The 13,964-nt window shown below is 56.2% G+C and overlaps 2 protein-coding genes across 2 annotated transcripts; one reads left to right on the top strand and one right to left on the bottom strand.

The window, feature by feature from the left end:
• Nucleotides 1–3,009: 3,009 nt before the first annotated feature.
• On the bottom strand, nucleotides 3,010–4,742 carry metE-1 (Homoserine O-acetyltransferase; the record flags this gene model as incomplete). The annotated part of the gene is made up of 3 exons (XM_036640259.1): nucleotides 3,010–4,051; nucleotides 4,104–4,494; nucleotides 4,700–4,742. 3 exons carry the CDS (start codon nucleotides 4,740–4,742, stop codon nucleotides 3,010–3,012), a joined length of 1,476 nt encoding a protein of 491 aa, XP_036495061.1.
• Nucleotides 4,743–5,735: 993 nt separating this feature from the next.
• tho2 (THO complex subunit 2) lies at nucleotides 5,736–13,022 on the top strand (the record flags this gene model as incomplete). The annotated part of the gene is made up of 2 exons (XM_036640258.1): nucleotides 5,736–10,304; nucleotides 10,356–13,022. The coding sequence occupies 2 exons, from the start codon at nucleotides 5,736–5,738 to the stop codon at nucleotides 13,020–13,022; spliced, it is 7,236 nt and encodes a 2,411-aa protein (XP_036494064.1).
• Nucleotides 13,023–13,964: the final 942 nt, after the last annotated feature.

The raw sequence follows: 13,964 nt of genomic DNA, 5'->3' as shown, positions 1-13,964 counted from the left end.
GAGGTTAAGTGACGCAGGAAACGACGATGATGTAGGACGATAAACAGAAGCGGAAATGGACTCGTTGGACGAGGTTTAGTTTGAAAGGGGCCTTATCGTGGTGGTGGTTCGCATGCCTCCTAGGTTAGGGGGGTTGTTTATTGACTCCCGGTGGGAGTTTGGGGGCCACACAGTCCAGGAACGGCGAGCCCCAAAGTCAAAAAGATGAGTGTGTCGGGATGGAGAAAGTATGCAGTCATTTTGGGAAGCTCGGTGTCTGATCCCAAAGGGAGAGATGTCTCAAGTTGTTAATGTGTAGCGCTAATTGGAGAAAACTTGGAATGAGACTGGAGATTGAGTTTTCTCGCACTCTGCCAGAATCAGTTGAAGAGACGAACAAGAAACGTACTTTAAAAGAGTAAACGGTAGTGGGCGACTGTGAGTGTAAGAGAATGGATGCAATGAGTGAGTGGTACGACGTGGGCCCAGAAGGTGCAGGTGAGATTAATCCCGGGCCACGTGTTGGCGATACCGCCGGATGTTCACTCTTCTGCCAGGGGCGGGGCTTTCTGTACCGGTCGAAGGGCTGGGCAGACGACCTAAGGAACGTTGACATGGCGCTAATGCAAACTCGAACAGAAATGCAGCAGAGACACCGAACGCTGAAAAAGAATTCGTCCTCGTTGTCGTAAGATGGCCCCGGCTCTCAGCGGACAAGCTTTGGTTGGCCATACGTACGCTTTGCGGAGGGGGATGGGATCGGACAGATGTGAGGGCCAACTGTTGGTCATTTGAGACGAGGAACAGTAGCAGTGCGCGGCCAGCCAGGACGGAAATGGGGGAGAGGGACAGGCCAGAAAGAAAGGACGGGCAGTTGCCAAACTGTCACGGAAGCCGGACCTGGCTGGACTCTGGGTCTGAACGCACCTGCTGCAACTTGCGACTTGCGACTTGCGACTGCAGGATAGGTAGATACCAAAGCAAGGTAGGTACGGTGGAGGTAAGGCAATGTATTAAGACAAGGTGCAGTACCATGGATACGAATAACTTGGGAATAAACTTGAGGAGGCCAGACGCCAGCCCGTGGATCTCAGACATCAGGGTGCATTCGCATCCGGAAGCTGGAAATGGGCACAGGCAGGCACAGGCTTACAGCTGAGGAAGGCAGGCAGACAGGCAGGCATGGACGGGAGACAGGGCAACACAGGGCAGGTGCCAGGTGCAACCCCACGTTGCCTCAGTCATGGAAGCCCCCACCTCGCTTGCTTCTTGCCCGTTGGATCGTTAGTCGACCCTGCCCTGTCTTCACGCCTTAAGAAAGTGCTTTCCTCCAGCGGCACTCCTTCCCTTCGTCCTTTTCCATGTTGCACTGTTACACTCAGAAAAAGGCGCGTCTGTGCCGTCCGCAACGTCCGCAGGACACTCGTGGAGCGGCAGGGAAAGTACCCTTTATGCGGTGGCTCCTCCCCACTGATACCAGGCAGGGGTGCTCCTTCTAGAAGGGCGCTGGAACACCGTCCACACGGAACCCTCTTGACGCAGACCGGCAGCAGATCTGTCCCGATTGGGCCACTGTCAACCTGAACCATAAGCCTTTCTTCTCGCCCACGAGGGGTGGTGGCTTGATGGCGGATAAAACACGTTGAAAACGCGCTCCTCTTTGTCTTGTCTGCTGTCCAACCATACTCTGCCGTCTTGACCTCTCTCTTGCCCAGCCACGGCGACACAGGACGCCTCAGCACGCCGCGGTTTACCTAACCAATTGCCAGCACAATAGCCGTGCCCAGGTATTCCCGTCCGCCTTGCTGATGACAGGACCACCTCGAACCCCCCACAGTCTCCAGATCTGCCAATGCACTCGCCTGCCTCTTCACCGAGACGGACAAGGGTTCCCCGAGCCAATGGCAAGGATACCCTCTGACACGTGGACCTCGTGGGCCTCGAGACCGAGCCTTCTCCGGCTGCTGACGATGTGCGGTAGGGGGGTCCGCATTTCTACACTTCCATCGTCGATGCTTGGCCGGGCTGTTGCTGGTTTTTTTTGCCTGGCTGAGAGAGGCGGAAAAACGACTGCACTCGCTTCCGCTCAAGCAGTACGCTGGTGGCAGGCAAATGATTTGTCGAGTCGTGCCAATAGCCGGCTGACGTAAAACGTCTCAATGCGCCCTACCATAGTATTCCCGCTCTTCTCTCCAACCACGAAGCAAGCTCGTGGTCTTTGCTCGCGATCAACTTTCGTTTCACTTCTCTGTGGAATGATTGGCGAGTCATCTTCTGACCTCATTCTAGCTTCTTGACCCGCGGAAAACCTCCGTTGGCGCTGCTCACGCTGTCTTTGTGGCGGAGGCTAGCAGATATGAGTTCAGGAATTTCCGAATGGTTCTTCATCTCCAATCCATCTCACTCCGCGTGGCAACCTGCCGCAGGATCCTTATTCATGTCAACAATTGCGGGCGTTCAACAACGGGCTCGACTCGACGATGGCGGACCATTCCGCCGGCGTTCATAATTATCACATTTACACAACAAAGTTGACCAAACAAAGTTGGAGTCTCACGCAAGAGACAGCTAGAAGTTGACACACGTTTGCGGCATCGTTCGTCCCTCGTACGGACGGTGCCAGATACGTCGGCCATACGGTGCCCCCCTCCGTTCTGCCCTGCGCTGAGATAACCTCCGCACCCAGATCTGACGTCCGGTGCCATGTTACACACTACAATATGGGCCGGCGGGGATCTGAATTTCCGGGCGTCAAGTGGAAACTCTCGCGCCTGGCTCTGCCTATGGCATGCTAAGAACTGAAGCCTGGAGATTGCGTACGGGTACTGGTTCCGCTTCATTGAAGTTCTGGACTGACACGTCACGTCCGAATCGTCCGCTTGAGCAGAGACATCCCAACTTAACGCAGCATGCAGAGTTCCATTTTTTGCACCGTCTATTTCCATGATCGCTGACTTGTTGAAAGAAACCAGGCCTGTTGAAACAAAACAAACACACAAAACTCCACCAGACACCACCGTCATATCTTTCCTACCAGGCGGTAATGTCGTCTACCTCGGCCTCTCCAAAGGTGCTACTCTTGGTCAGCTGACCCACACCAACTTCCTCGACCTCCTCGCCCTGCTTGCTCATAATATCAGGCAACGTTTCTTTCAAGAAGCCCAACACATAGTGGTTGACTTGCTCGAATTGCAGCAAGAAGGCGTCGTGGCCCTCAGGGCTATCAATACGCTCGAGCCTGGCGTTCTTGATGTGCTCGGCGATCTCCTCCTGCTCAGCGAAGGTAAACAGGCCGTCGCTCTCAATACCGAGAACCAATGTGGGTTGCTCGATAAGGGCCAAAGCCTCAGCAATCGTCGGCGCGCGGTCACGGGAGACATCGTGAGTATCGAGCTTCCTCGTCATGGCAATGTAGCAGTTGCTGTCGAAACGCTTCACAAACTTCTGTCCCTGGTAGCGCAGGTACGACTGCGCGGAGAAGTATGTCGAAGTAGGGAGCTTGTCGCCACCCGTAAGGCTGTCGGTCTGGGGACCGTGGAATTGGGGGTCAGGAGTGTCGGCAACTGCGTCTGCAGTCGCGCCGTTAACAGACGTCTCGCTGATGCCTCCCTGGCTGTTCTGCCGCGAGATGGTAGCCCGCTTGACATTGTGACCGTCGTTGTGAATGTGGAAGTGGGCCTCTGACGGCGTGCTGGGCCGGGGCTTCTCGCGGATAGTCTGCCGCCTTGAGGGGTCCGGTATGTTCCGTCCGAAACGGGACTCGAAGGAGTTTCGGCTGCGGTAGGTCAGGAGAGCGGACATGCGAGCGGCGCCGAGACCGGTCGACGGCGGGTCGTCGAATGGGTAGTAGCCGTCGTCGTACTTGGGGTCGGCATAGATGCTCTGTCTCTGTGCCTCGCCCCAGCTGATACCCCATGCGCTGTGTCTGCTCGAGGTTGCAATAGGCACAATGCAGCGGATGTACTCCTTGCCCAGGTACGCCCACTCCAACACAAACATGCCGCCGAGAGATCCACCGATGACTGCGGCGATTTGCTTTACTCCGAGCTCATCCAACAGCAGCTTGTGCAGGCTTGATTTCCGTGTTAGTTGATGTAGGTACCCACTGGGGCGAGCACACTCACTTGACATCATCACGGATTGTCGTGAGAGGGAATTCGGGCCCGTATCTCCCCTTGGACGGATCGCCGTCCTTGGCAGTGACTGGGCTTGCGGTGCCGTAAGGGCTTCCGAGAGCATTCATGCACACAATGAAGAATCTCGAAGTGTCGAACGCTCTTCCGGGTCCACCGAGGAGGGGACCCCACCAGTCGCTGACGTCTGCGCTGCCAGTCAAGGCATGGCAGATGACCATGGCATTGTCGCCGTTGGCGTTGAGCTTGCCCCGCGTGGTGTAGGCGACGGGCACATTCTGGAGAGTGACTCCCGACTCGAGGGTGAAGGAGGGGATAGTGGCGATTTGTTGCTCCGGAATCAGGGTAGCAAACGGGTTCTCAGGCTGCGTCTGGGTTCTTTCTTACAGGTATTCAGTCACCGGTCTTCTCATCTCATGTTCGGGCGCGCATGTGTGTTCATAGTGGGGAGGGACAGAAGGGTTGTTCAGGACATTGAATGACATGTTGGTGTAGAAGAGCATTTCGAGTCACTTGACTCATAATTCTTAAAGGATTACACTGAGACGGGGTCGCGTTGAACGCGCCGGGGCAGAGGTTATACTGACCGTATCTCGGCTGAGAGCCGTTTTGTAAATTTTGTTCCGTCATCCCGACTTCGGAACCAACGAGGGGCAGCGCGAGTCCGGCAGAATGAGGTAAAAATGCTCTCAATTGGCGATGCAACGAAGAGTCGTAAACAAAATGGGACAAGGGCAAGGTTTCTGGGGACTTGAGGGTCCTTTGCGATGGCGAGATATGCGAGATATATGAAGAATCTGGGGTTGGGACTTGCTGAGAATGACTCTTCACTGGCCGGCGTTCAGCGAGAAGAAGCCAGAGACCAGTCCCGAAAATGGCGTAATCGCTCCGGGGGGGTTCTTGGGTAAGTAGGCAGGTACGTACTCCCGACAGTTTTTTTTGCGTTGTGATTCATTGGCTCCGCGGGGTCGATGACTCAGCCAGCAGCTCCAAGTCCTCGCAACGGCGGATTTTAGGGGCACCCCTGCAGATTTGCATGTAACCGATACATGCCGCCAGCCGGTACAGAATTCGCGTCTGGCCCGCCCCACTTCCAGCAGAGCCGCCCCAGACGGGAGTCGTGGTCAGAGCCGACGGACGCTACCTGCGCTGACAGCCTTGTCTTTTCGTGAGGCTGCTACCTACCACCCGTTTGCAGTGAGCCAAGTGGATCTGAAGCTCTGTGTCTCTGGTGGATCACATTGCTGCAACTGCCTCTTCACGCGAGAAATCGTCCATCCTCACCATCCCCGTCGCCAAACCCGAAAAGTCACCCAAGTCCAAACGGCGACGACATTTCTCTAATCATTGCATCGTTTGTTTCGGGTCTCCGAATCGTTCCTTCGGCAAGACACGATTGCGCCTACTTTTATTTCCTTTGTGCACGTCATTCCTTGATCTAGCTATCGACACGCGACGAGAGCTCCTTCCCTCCGCCTGGTACCTCACCTCCTCCTCCTTCCACCAGCTGCGCGCGCGCAAGCGAACGACAAACAACTGACCAGACATGCCGACAGGAGAGAAATACAGAATCGACGCGCGTCTCCAATGATACCCTGAACGAAACCGCGATCCGAGAGCAACATGCCTCCGAAGCGCAAGGCTCGCGGCGGCCTCGCCAACGAGGGAAGCAGGCCCTCTCCTCATCGGCCCGGCGACACAACCATGGGCCAGCGCGACAGAGACTTCTCCGAGGGAGGCGGAAGAGGCGGCCGCAGTGGTAGGAACACTAGACGAAACGACCGCCGAGACTCAGCACAGGGACAGCAGCAATCACAACAGCCGCCCGCGACGAGCTCATCGAACCCCTCCCGCGTCACGTCCCCAACTGTCCCCAGACCTCCCTCGGCACCATCTCAGTCGCAGCAGCCTGCGCCGGCACCAGTCACAACCGACCAAGCGGCGGCTACCGCCGCTGCCTCGATATCCCACCCGCCCTCTCCGGTGCCGACAAATTACTGCTACGAACATATCACCGACGATGCGATCGCTTCGTGGACGGCCAAGAGCCGACAAGAGCTGATCGAGCATGCGAAGCAGTCCAAGGTTGATGTTGACATTGAAGAGCTGACCAGCATCTACCAAGAATTCATCCATGCTGTCTTGGAGGGCCGCCTATCGCCCGCCGACGCTGGCGCGTGCATGAAAGAGATACTCGGTTCGGAATCGCAAGAAATGATTAAGGAGTCATTTTCGTTCGAGCCGCACACTCTCTTCCTCGACACGCTGTCAATCATCTTCGACAATGATCGCGGGCTCTTCAAGCCCCAGCTCCGCGACTTTATCCAGTGCAGCGGCATCTCCCCCGCCCTCCTCCGCCAGGTCCTCGATGCCCAGCTTTTGCAGGATCTCGGTCTCATCCGCACCACTTTCGTGAAGCTCGGAATTCGCCACGCCACCAACCTTCTTTACCGACAAGCCAACTACAACCTGCTGCGCGAGGAGACCGAGGGTTACTCCAAGCTGATGACCGAGCTTTTCACGACCAGCAGCTCGGAACCCCCCACATCCGAGGCAGCCCACGCAGCGTTCGAGCGTCTCAAAGGCCTTATCGGAACTTTTGATCTTGACGTCGGGCGTGTTCTCGACGTTACGCTTGATGTTTTCGCCGCCGTGCTTATCAAGCAGTTCCGGTTCTTCATCAAGCTGCTTCGCGTCAGCTCTTGGTGGCCTCGCAACCAAAACCCGCCCTCATCCATCTACGTGGGCGGTCTACCCAACTGGGCTCTGCCTGAAAACTCACACTGGCAGTCAAGTGATGAGTCCGAAGCAGAGGCGGTTGAGTTGAGACGTCAGCGTGATATCGAGTTCTGGAACAGGGCTCGTGAAATTCATCTGGACGCCTTCTTCCAGCTTGGGGGAAGGGAGGTCACGGAAGAGAACCTCAAACAGTTGGAGGCATCCGAGTCAACATCCGAAGCCGAAGTCAACGCCGCCTCGGCGTGGATGAAGGCAACAAAGACGCTCCCGCCTCAAGGCAACCGCACTGCTGCCCAGCTCCTAGGCTTCAAGTTGCGATTCTACTCTTCCGACGCCCGAGATGCCGCCGACGTGCTGCCGGCCAACCTTCTCTACCTAGTTGCGCTTCTCATCAAGGTCGGATTTATGTCAATCACTGACATTTACCCTCATCTCTGGCCTCTGGACGACGACATGGAGACTTTGAGGGAGAAGCGCATGAAGGAACTCGAGGAGAAGGAGAGACAGAGTCGACCCGGTGCCGCACAGAATGCGCTCCTTATGGCGGGTGCTCTTCCTGATGACACAGCACCTGTGCCGACCACTCGCATACGGGATGCCTCCGGAAAGGTCGATGCGGACGCGAAGACCGATGCCGGCGCGGATGAGAAGGAGAAGCTACCGGAACCTATGGAGCAGAAGGCGGCATTGCTCATCTGTCTGTTGACGATTGGCGCCATTCCGGAGTCTTTGTTCATTCTTGGCCGGTTCCCCTGGCTCCCCGAGGCTTTCCCTGAAATCCTTGACCGCGTACACCGCATCCTCAACCACAGCATTGAAAAGGTCTATCAGGAAAGCCGACCCACACCCATCTGCTCCGCTGAGTGTCCTGCCAAGTCGATTGCCGACCTTGACCAGAGCGGCGTTCCTAAGGGCACTGTTAAGCTCACTACTACACCGACCAAGAAGTCCATGAAGTGGCCTTTCCCCGACGGCTTCGACCCAAGAGACCAGCATTACCGATTTTACTGGGACGAATGGGCCGACAATGTCCCTGTTTGCCAGACCGTCGAGGATGTCTTCACTCTGTGCGATACCTTCTTGAACATCTCCGGCGTCAACATCGGCAAAGACCCTGCTCTACTGGCAAAGTTTGTTAGTATCGGAGCTAAGAGTCTTGGACAAGATCGGACCCAGGAAAACCTCGACCGCTGGCAGGAACTTCTCCGACGCATTTTGGTTCCCGCCCTCAGCATGACTACAGCCAACGCGGCAGTCGTGAACTCTGTCTGGGACCTTCTCAAGCTCTACCCCGTCACCACCCGCTACTCAATCTACGCAGAGTGGTTCGAGGGCCAAATATCCAGACTTCCAGCCATGAAAGCAGCCTTTGCCCGCACTCGCATCGAGACCAGAGGTGTGATGAAGCGCATTTCGTTGACCAATCTTAGCGAGATGGCGAAGTCTTTGGCAAAGACCAGCTACTCGTCCCCAGGCATTGTCTTCAAGGAAGCCTTGAGCCAGATCGAATCCTACGCCAATCTTATCGAAGCTTTCGTTGAGTGCGCAAAGTACTTCACTGACTTGGCGTACGACGTCCTGGTGTGGTCATTGATGAGCTCCCTCGGCGGCAAACAAAGAAGCCGCACCCAAGAATCTTCGATCCTTCTGACCAGCAAATGGCTTCAAGCTTTGTCCAAGTTTGCCGGCAAAGTTTTTAAGCGATACTCGATTTTGGACCCGAGCCCCATCCTTCGATACGTCGATGATCAGCTGTTCAAAGGCAACTCTACGGATCTGATCATTCTCAAGGAGCTCGTAGCCTCCATGGGAGGCGTTGTTCAAGTCCTTGATTTTACCGATGAACAGATTCTGGCCATGTCAGGAGGTGAGGTGTTGCGTCGACAGACCCTGCTTGGTCTTCAGGACAAACGTTTCGAGTCGGGGCGCAGTGCCAAGCGCCTCATGCAATCGTTGACCGAATCGAAGCTTGCTGGACGTATTCTCATCAACATTGCTCAATACCGCCAGTCAGCCATCTTCAAGCTCCCTGATGACGAGGCTCATATCAAGTACATCGGTTCCGTTATCGACGACAGCCACCAGATCTTGGTTCAGTATCTCGACCTCCTGCGAACGAACTTGGAACCACAGGAGTTTGATGCCCTTGTCCCTGCCATTGCGTGTTTGATGGATGACTTTGGTCTTGATGCCAGTCTCGCTTTTCTCATCGGCAGAGAAGGCGTCTCTCACGCCATGTTTGCGAAGAAGCCGGATGCTCCAGCTATCGCGGATACCGACGGAGATGTGTCTATGGTGCCGACTGGCGAAGAGACGACTGAGGCTGAAGAAAAGACGCTCACGCCACAAGAAATCCGGGAGAAGGCGAAGAAGGACGCCATGCGCCAGATTCACGAAGCTCTTGAGCCCCTCATCGCCTCCATTCAGTTCATTACGCCCGAGGCTTCTTGGAGCAAGCTCAGTTCTGAGTTCTACGTTCTCTTTTGGGCACTTCAACTTGGCGACATCGAAGTACCTGCCGCAAGCTACAACAGTGCCCATAAGAGAATTGCCAACTTGGCCAAAGATCTCAACAGAGACCGTTCGGACATGAGCCGCAGCGGCGTCAACAAGAAGAAGACCAAAGAGGCCGAACTTCAAAAGATTGGCAACGAACTTCCCAAGGAGGCTGATCTGCAGATGAAGAGGGCACGCGTCGTCAGGGACTACATGTCTGACCGTATGGCCACATGGTTCACAGGTTCGGTTACCAAGCTGAACGGTATTTCGGACGCAATTCTGGAGCAATGTTTGCTTCCCCGACTTGTGCTTTCCGCCAGCGACGCCGAGTACTGCTACGCCCTCATCAGAAAGATCCACAGCTTCGGTGCACCCAACTTCCGCTTGAAGGCTTTGTACGACCGAATTTTCAATGTCAACCGACTTCGGTCCATGATCTTCACTTGCACCGTTCGTGAAGCCGAGCATTTCGGAAGGTTCCTGAACTGCATCTTGAAGGACCTCGCCAAATGGCACCGAGACTCCAATGTCTTTGAGAGGGAAGCTGTCGGCAAGCGTAGCAATCTGCTTGGCTTTGCATCGGAATTTGATGCCGAGGGACAACCAACGGCGTACTACGACCACGCGCAATTTCGAGACATTCTGTACGGCTGGCACAACAAGCTCAACCTGGCTTTGAAGTCCTGTCTCGGCGGCATGGAGTGGATGCACATTCGCAATGCCATGACGGTTCTCAAGGCTGTTCTTGAATTCTTCCCAGCCGTTACCTTCATGGGCAACCAGTTCATTGAGCAGCTGAAAACCATCACCGAGCGTGAGGCAGCCTCCAAGACTGCGACAGCCGGAGAGGAAGGACACCGCGTTGATCTTTCAGTTGCTGCTCAGGGTGCATTGTCCGAGTTGCAGAGGAGGAAGGCGAAGTGGGTATTGCCAGCAGGCTTCCGCCCAAATATGGTGGGTCGATCAATCACAACCCAGACAACAAGTATGCTGACCACCACCCAGAACGGACAAGCCCAAGGAAAGACGAAAGATGGCGATGCGGCAGGTCTGCGCCCGACCGCTGCCGAATTCAAGCCTGGCTCTGCCAAGAGTGCAGCAGAGCAGGAGGATGGAGAAGTCAAGGACGGCAAGGATGCCGAAAACCGACCGTCTGGTCCGTCGGCGCCCGCCAATATCGGTCAGAAGGATGCCAATCTTCCTCCCAAGCCCTCTGGTGCGCAGAGAGACTCAGCAAAACCCGGTGCTACCCCCTCAGCCAACTCTGCCGCCTCGAGCAAACCATCAACGCCGAAGCCCCATGTCGGTACCCCGTCAAATAACGCACACCAGAGGGACGGCCCCAAACCTATTCCTACGAGCGCGCCTTCAGGCCTGCCTAAGAGGCCCGACGTGCCTATTCCAGGCCACTACCGCAACCACTTTCCTCCTGAAGGCCTGCCCGAACGCCGCGACCAGAGAGACAGCCGCGAGCCACGTGGCCCCAGAGATTCTCGAGAACCCCGTGACTCCAGGGATCATAGGGAATCACGGGAATCTAGAGACCCTCGGTTTGTTGAGCCCACTCGCCCTGACCGCAGCCGCGAATTCGCCAATCAGGAACGCCGTGGACCGGACGGCCCCAGAGAAGTCGGTCGCTTGTCAGAGAAGGACTGGCCCGGCAGACAAGAACCTCAGCGCCGCGAACACGGCACTCATGATCGTGACAACCGCCAGTCACGGGACAGACAGCCTCAGGCTAATGGCCGAGCTTCTGAGCCTGGTCGACTTTCGAGAGACACAGTCATGTCCACGCCACCCCCTCAAGCAGCACAGCCGCCACCTGAAGAGCCGCCCATCAACTCTGCCCGTCTTGCTCTGATCCAGGGTGACCAGCCAGACAGGCCCAGCCGTTCAGAAAGGCCACCGCGGTCATCCGAGCCCGATCGTCGCAGTGGCAGAGGACCTCGAGGAGGCGACTCGGACCGTTCTGACATCATCAACCCGGAACGTGCCGCCTTGATCGGAGAGACTCGCCCGGAGCCGCCATCGCGTCCAGCACGGGATGAGCCCAGAGAAAGAGGCACGCCTCGCGGCCACTCTCCCAGACGCAGTGGACGCTTCAACCCAGATACCCCTGACGCCGGGAGAGATGACAGACATGGTCGCTCTCATCACTCAGACCATCGGTCTTCGAATCGGGATGCACACAATGAGTCCCCAACTACGCATCCACGAGCCGATCGAGCTGGCGACCGTGACAGTAGCCGGCCTGGACAGGATAAGGGCAGGGAGGCATTCCTTGGCCCCAGTCGAGGCTCTGATCCCGATCACACCCGCCAAGACCACAACTATGGTCGCTTGAATCCTATCCAGTCTGTCGTTACGAACGAACCGCCCTCCGGACCTCGTGGTCGTGGCCGAACATCCGCTCGAGGTGGCGGTGCGATGAACACTCCCAATTCAAGATCCGATGGACGTTTTCCCGGCACCGATAGCCCGGCGGCGCCTGACGAGAGGCATCCACCAACCGGACCGGCCTCGGGTAGGGGGCGCAGGAATCAATACGACCCGAATCAGAATCAGTCCGTGAGCTCGCCTACGACAGCGACGCCCACTCCCAGCACACACCCCGACCGCGCTCGTGTCATTAGCTCTGGACCGCCTGTCCCACCAACTCCGGGTGCCGGAGGCCCAGCCACTGGAGTTCACCCTGATCGCCTGGCCCAGATTGCGCCGCCTCCGCCACCGCCACCTCCGGGACAGCCGCCCAACCATGGCCATTCCCGGCCGTCGCTGCCTCCTCTCAACACCCCTGACCGGCCTTCTGGAGGCGGCAACAGGAACGTCCAGACGCCCACCGGCAACTTCCCTGGTCCGACCGATGGTGCACCTTCTGGACCGGCGTCAACTGACAGAGGTCGCGGTGGCAGTCGAAGGCAACTTGCGGGTATCAACAATACTTTGCAACAAGCCCAAGCTAACATGCCGGACACTAGCCGCGGCACTACCATCCGGGGACGTGGAGCAGCTCGCGGTAGCATCGCTGGTTCTGACGCTCAAGTGTTGACCGGCGCGTCTCCCATCTCGACTCCGACTCAAGAACGTCCGGATCCAATCCGGCAAGATCGCGGCCAGGCTAATGGAGAGGATCACTCACGCAACGAGCACGATCGCAGCAGAAAAGAACACCGCTCGGACCGCGGCCGACAGTCAAGACGAAGCAGCCGGGAACGAGAGCAGCGCAGTCAAGAACGCGAGAGGGAGCCCAAGGAGCCACGTGAGTACAGAGACCGGAGGTCAGGGGCCCAAGGCCATTCTTCGAGCAACCGAGAGGAACGCGAGCCGAGACGGTCAGGACGGGATCCTTCCGGTAGCACCAGAGACTCTCACTCCAATGCCGCCCATGGCAACAGCCGCGAGAACATTGGTGGAGGTGGACGTGAGCCACGTCACCGTGGCGATCGTGGCGACGGCGTGCGTGCGGATGGAGCACGAGGAGAAGCAGGTTCGGGAGGACGTAATGAAGAATGGGGTGGAAACACGCGAGGTGCGCCTAGAGGAGGACAACGCGATGGCGGATCGAGGCAGAACGATGACCGACGTGAGCCGCGAGAGGAGCGTGGTCGCAAGAGGAGAAGCGAGGACGCCACCGGTCTCGGGAACGATCGCGAGAAGAGGCAGAGACGTTAGGAGAAATCTCGACCTTGGAGCAATGGCGGGGGATGTTTCTGATGATAATCGACAAGAGGGAGAGAGAGAGAAGGCCATGTTCGCGAAAGAGGAAAGAGAAGATTATTTGAGTCGATACGACGACATGCGGCACAGAATGGGCAAAGAGGACCACACACATTCCGCGACGAGCATTCATTACACTGCTACTATTATTTTACTTTGCGAGTTTTGCACGACTGGTCAAAAAGGATGGCCGAAGTTCCAAGTTCAGATACAAAGACAATCCACTCCGTGTCAAACCCTACAAAACACATCATACACATACATCGTCCTCGTCGCTCGGACATTATCAGGGGCCGGCGCAGCGCAGCTGGGAAGAAGGGACAGATACATCTCGGTACCCTCTCTTGCCTGGTGTTGCGGATGACAGCCCTGCGATTGCACGCACCCATGCGACCTTTTAGACTTGCATCCGCCCACGCACTACTTAATGATTCATATTCACTTCGTCGACAACGTTTTATGATACCCGATACTTTTTTTAAACAAAAGCTTTTGCGCGTAGAAATCAGGGCAAGGCTGGTTGATGCTTTTCAGATTGGAGGGGGTGTAGAGGCATTGTAAAGCAGCTCGAGGAGCTTTCGTAGAGATGGACGGCTTGCGAGTGTACATCATCAGGCATTGGTTTAAGGGGGTTCAGGTATAAGGGCTTGTTTGTATTACTTGTGAGAATAGTAGGAAAGAAATTCAGATTCATTGGTTTTACTTTATGGTTGAAGTATGGCTGTCCGCTTGGTTGTGAGAGTGCGGCTTGGGGTAGGATGGAAATGAGTTGGTCTAACGTTGTGTAGATGATATACTCTGTGACTCGATATCTTTGTAATTCTTAGATGGGGCTTTCACGCCTCCCATTGATCTAGTCAATCAGAGGCTCTTCCAAATGCACATCTCGCCATATCT

Source organism: Colletotrichum siamense, assembly GCF_013390195.1.
Source record: "Colletotrichum siamense strain Cg363 chromosome Unknown KSG_Cg363_contig05, whole genome shotgun sequence".
NCBI lineage: Eukaryota > Fungi > Ascomycota > Sordariomycetes > Glomerellales > Glomerellaceae > Colletotrichum > Colletotrichum siamense.
Note: the sequence above shows the minus strand (reverse complement) of the source record. Positions and strands in the feature narration are given on the sequence as shown.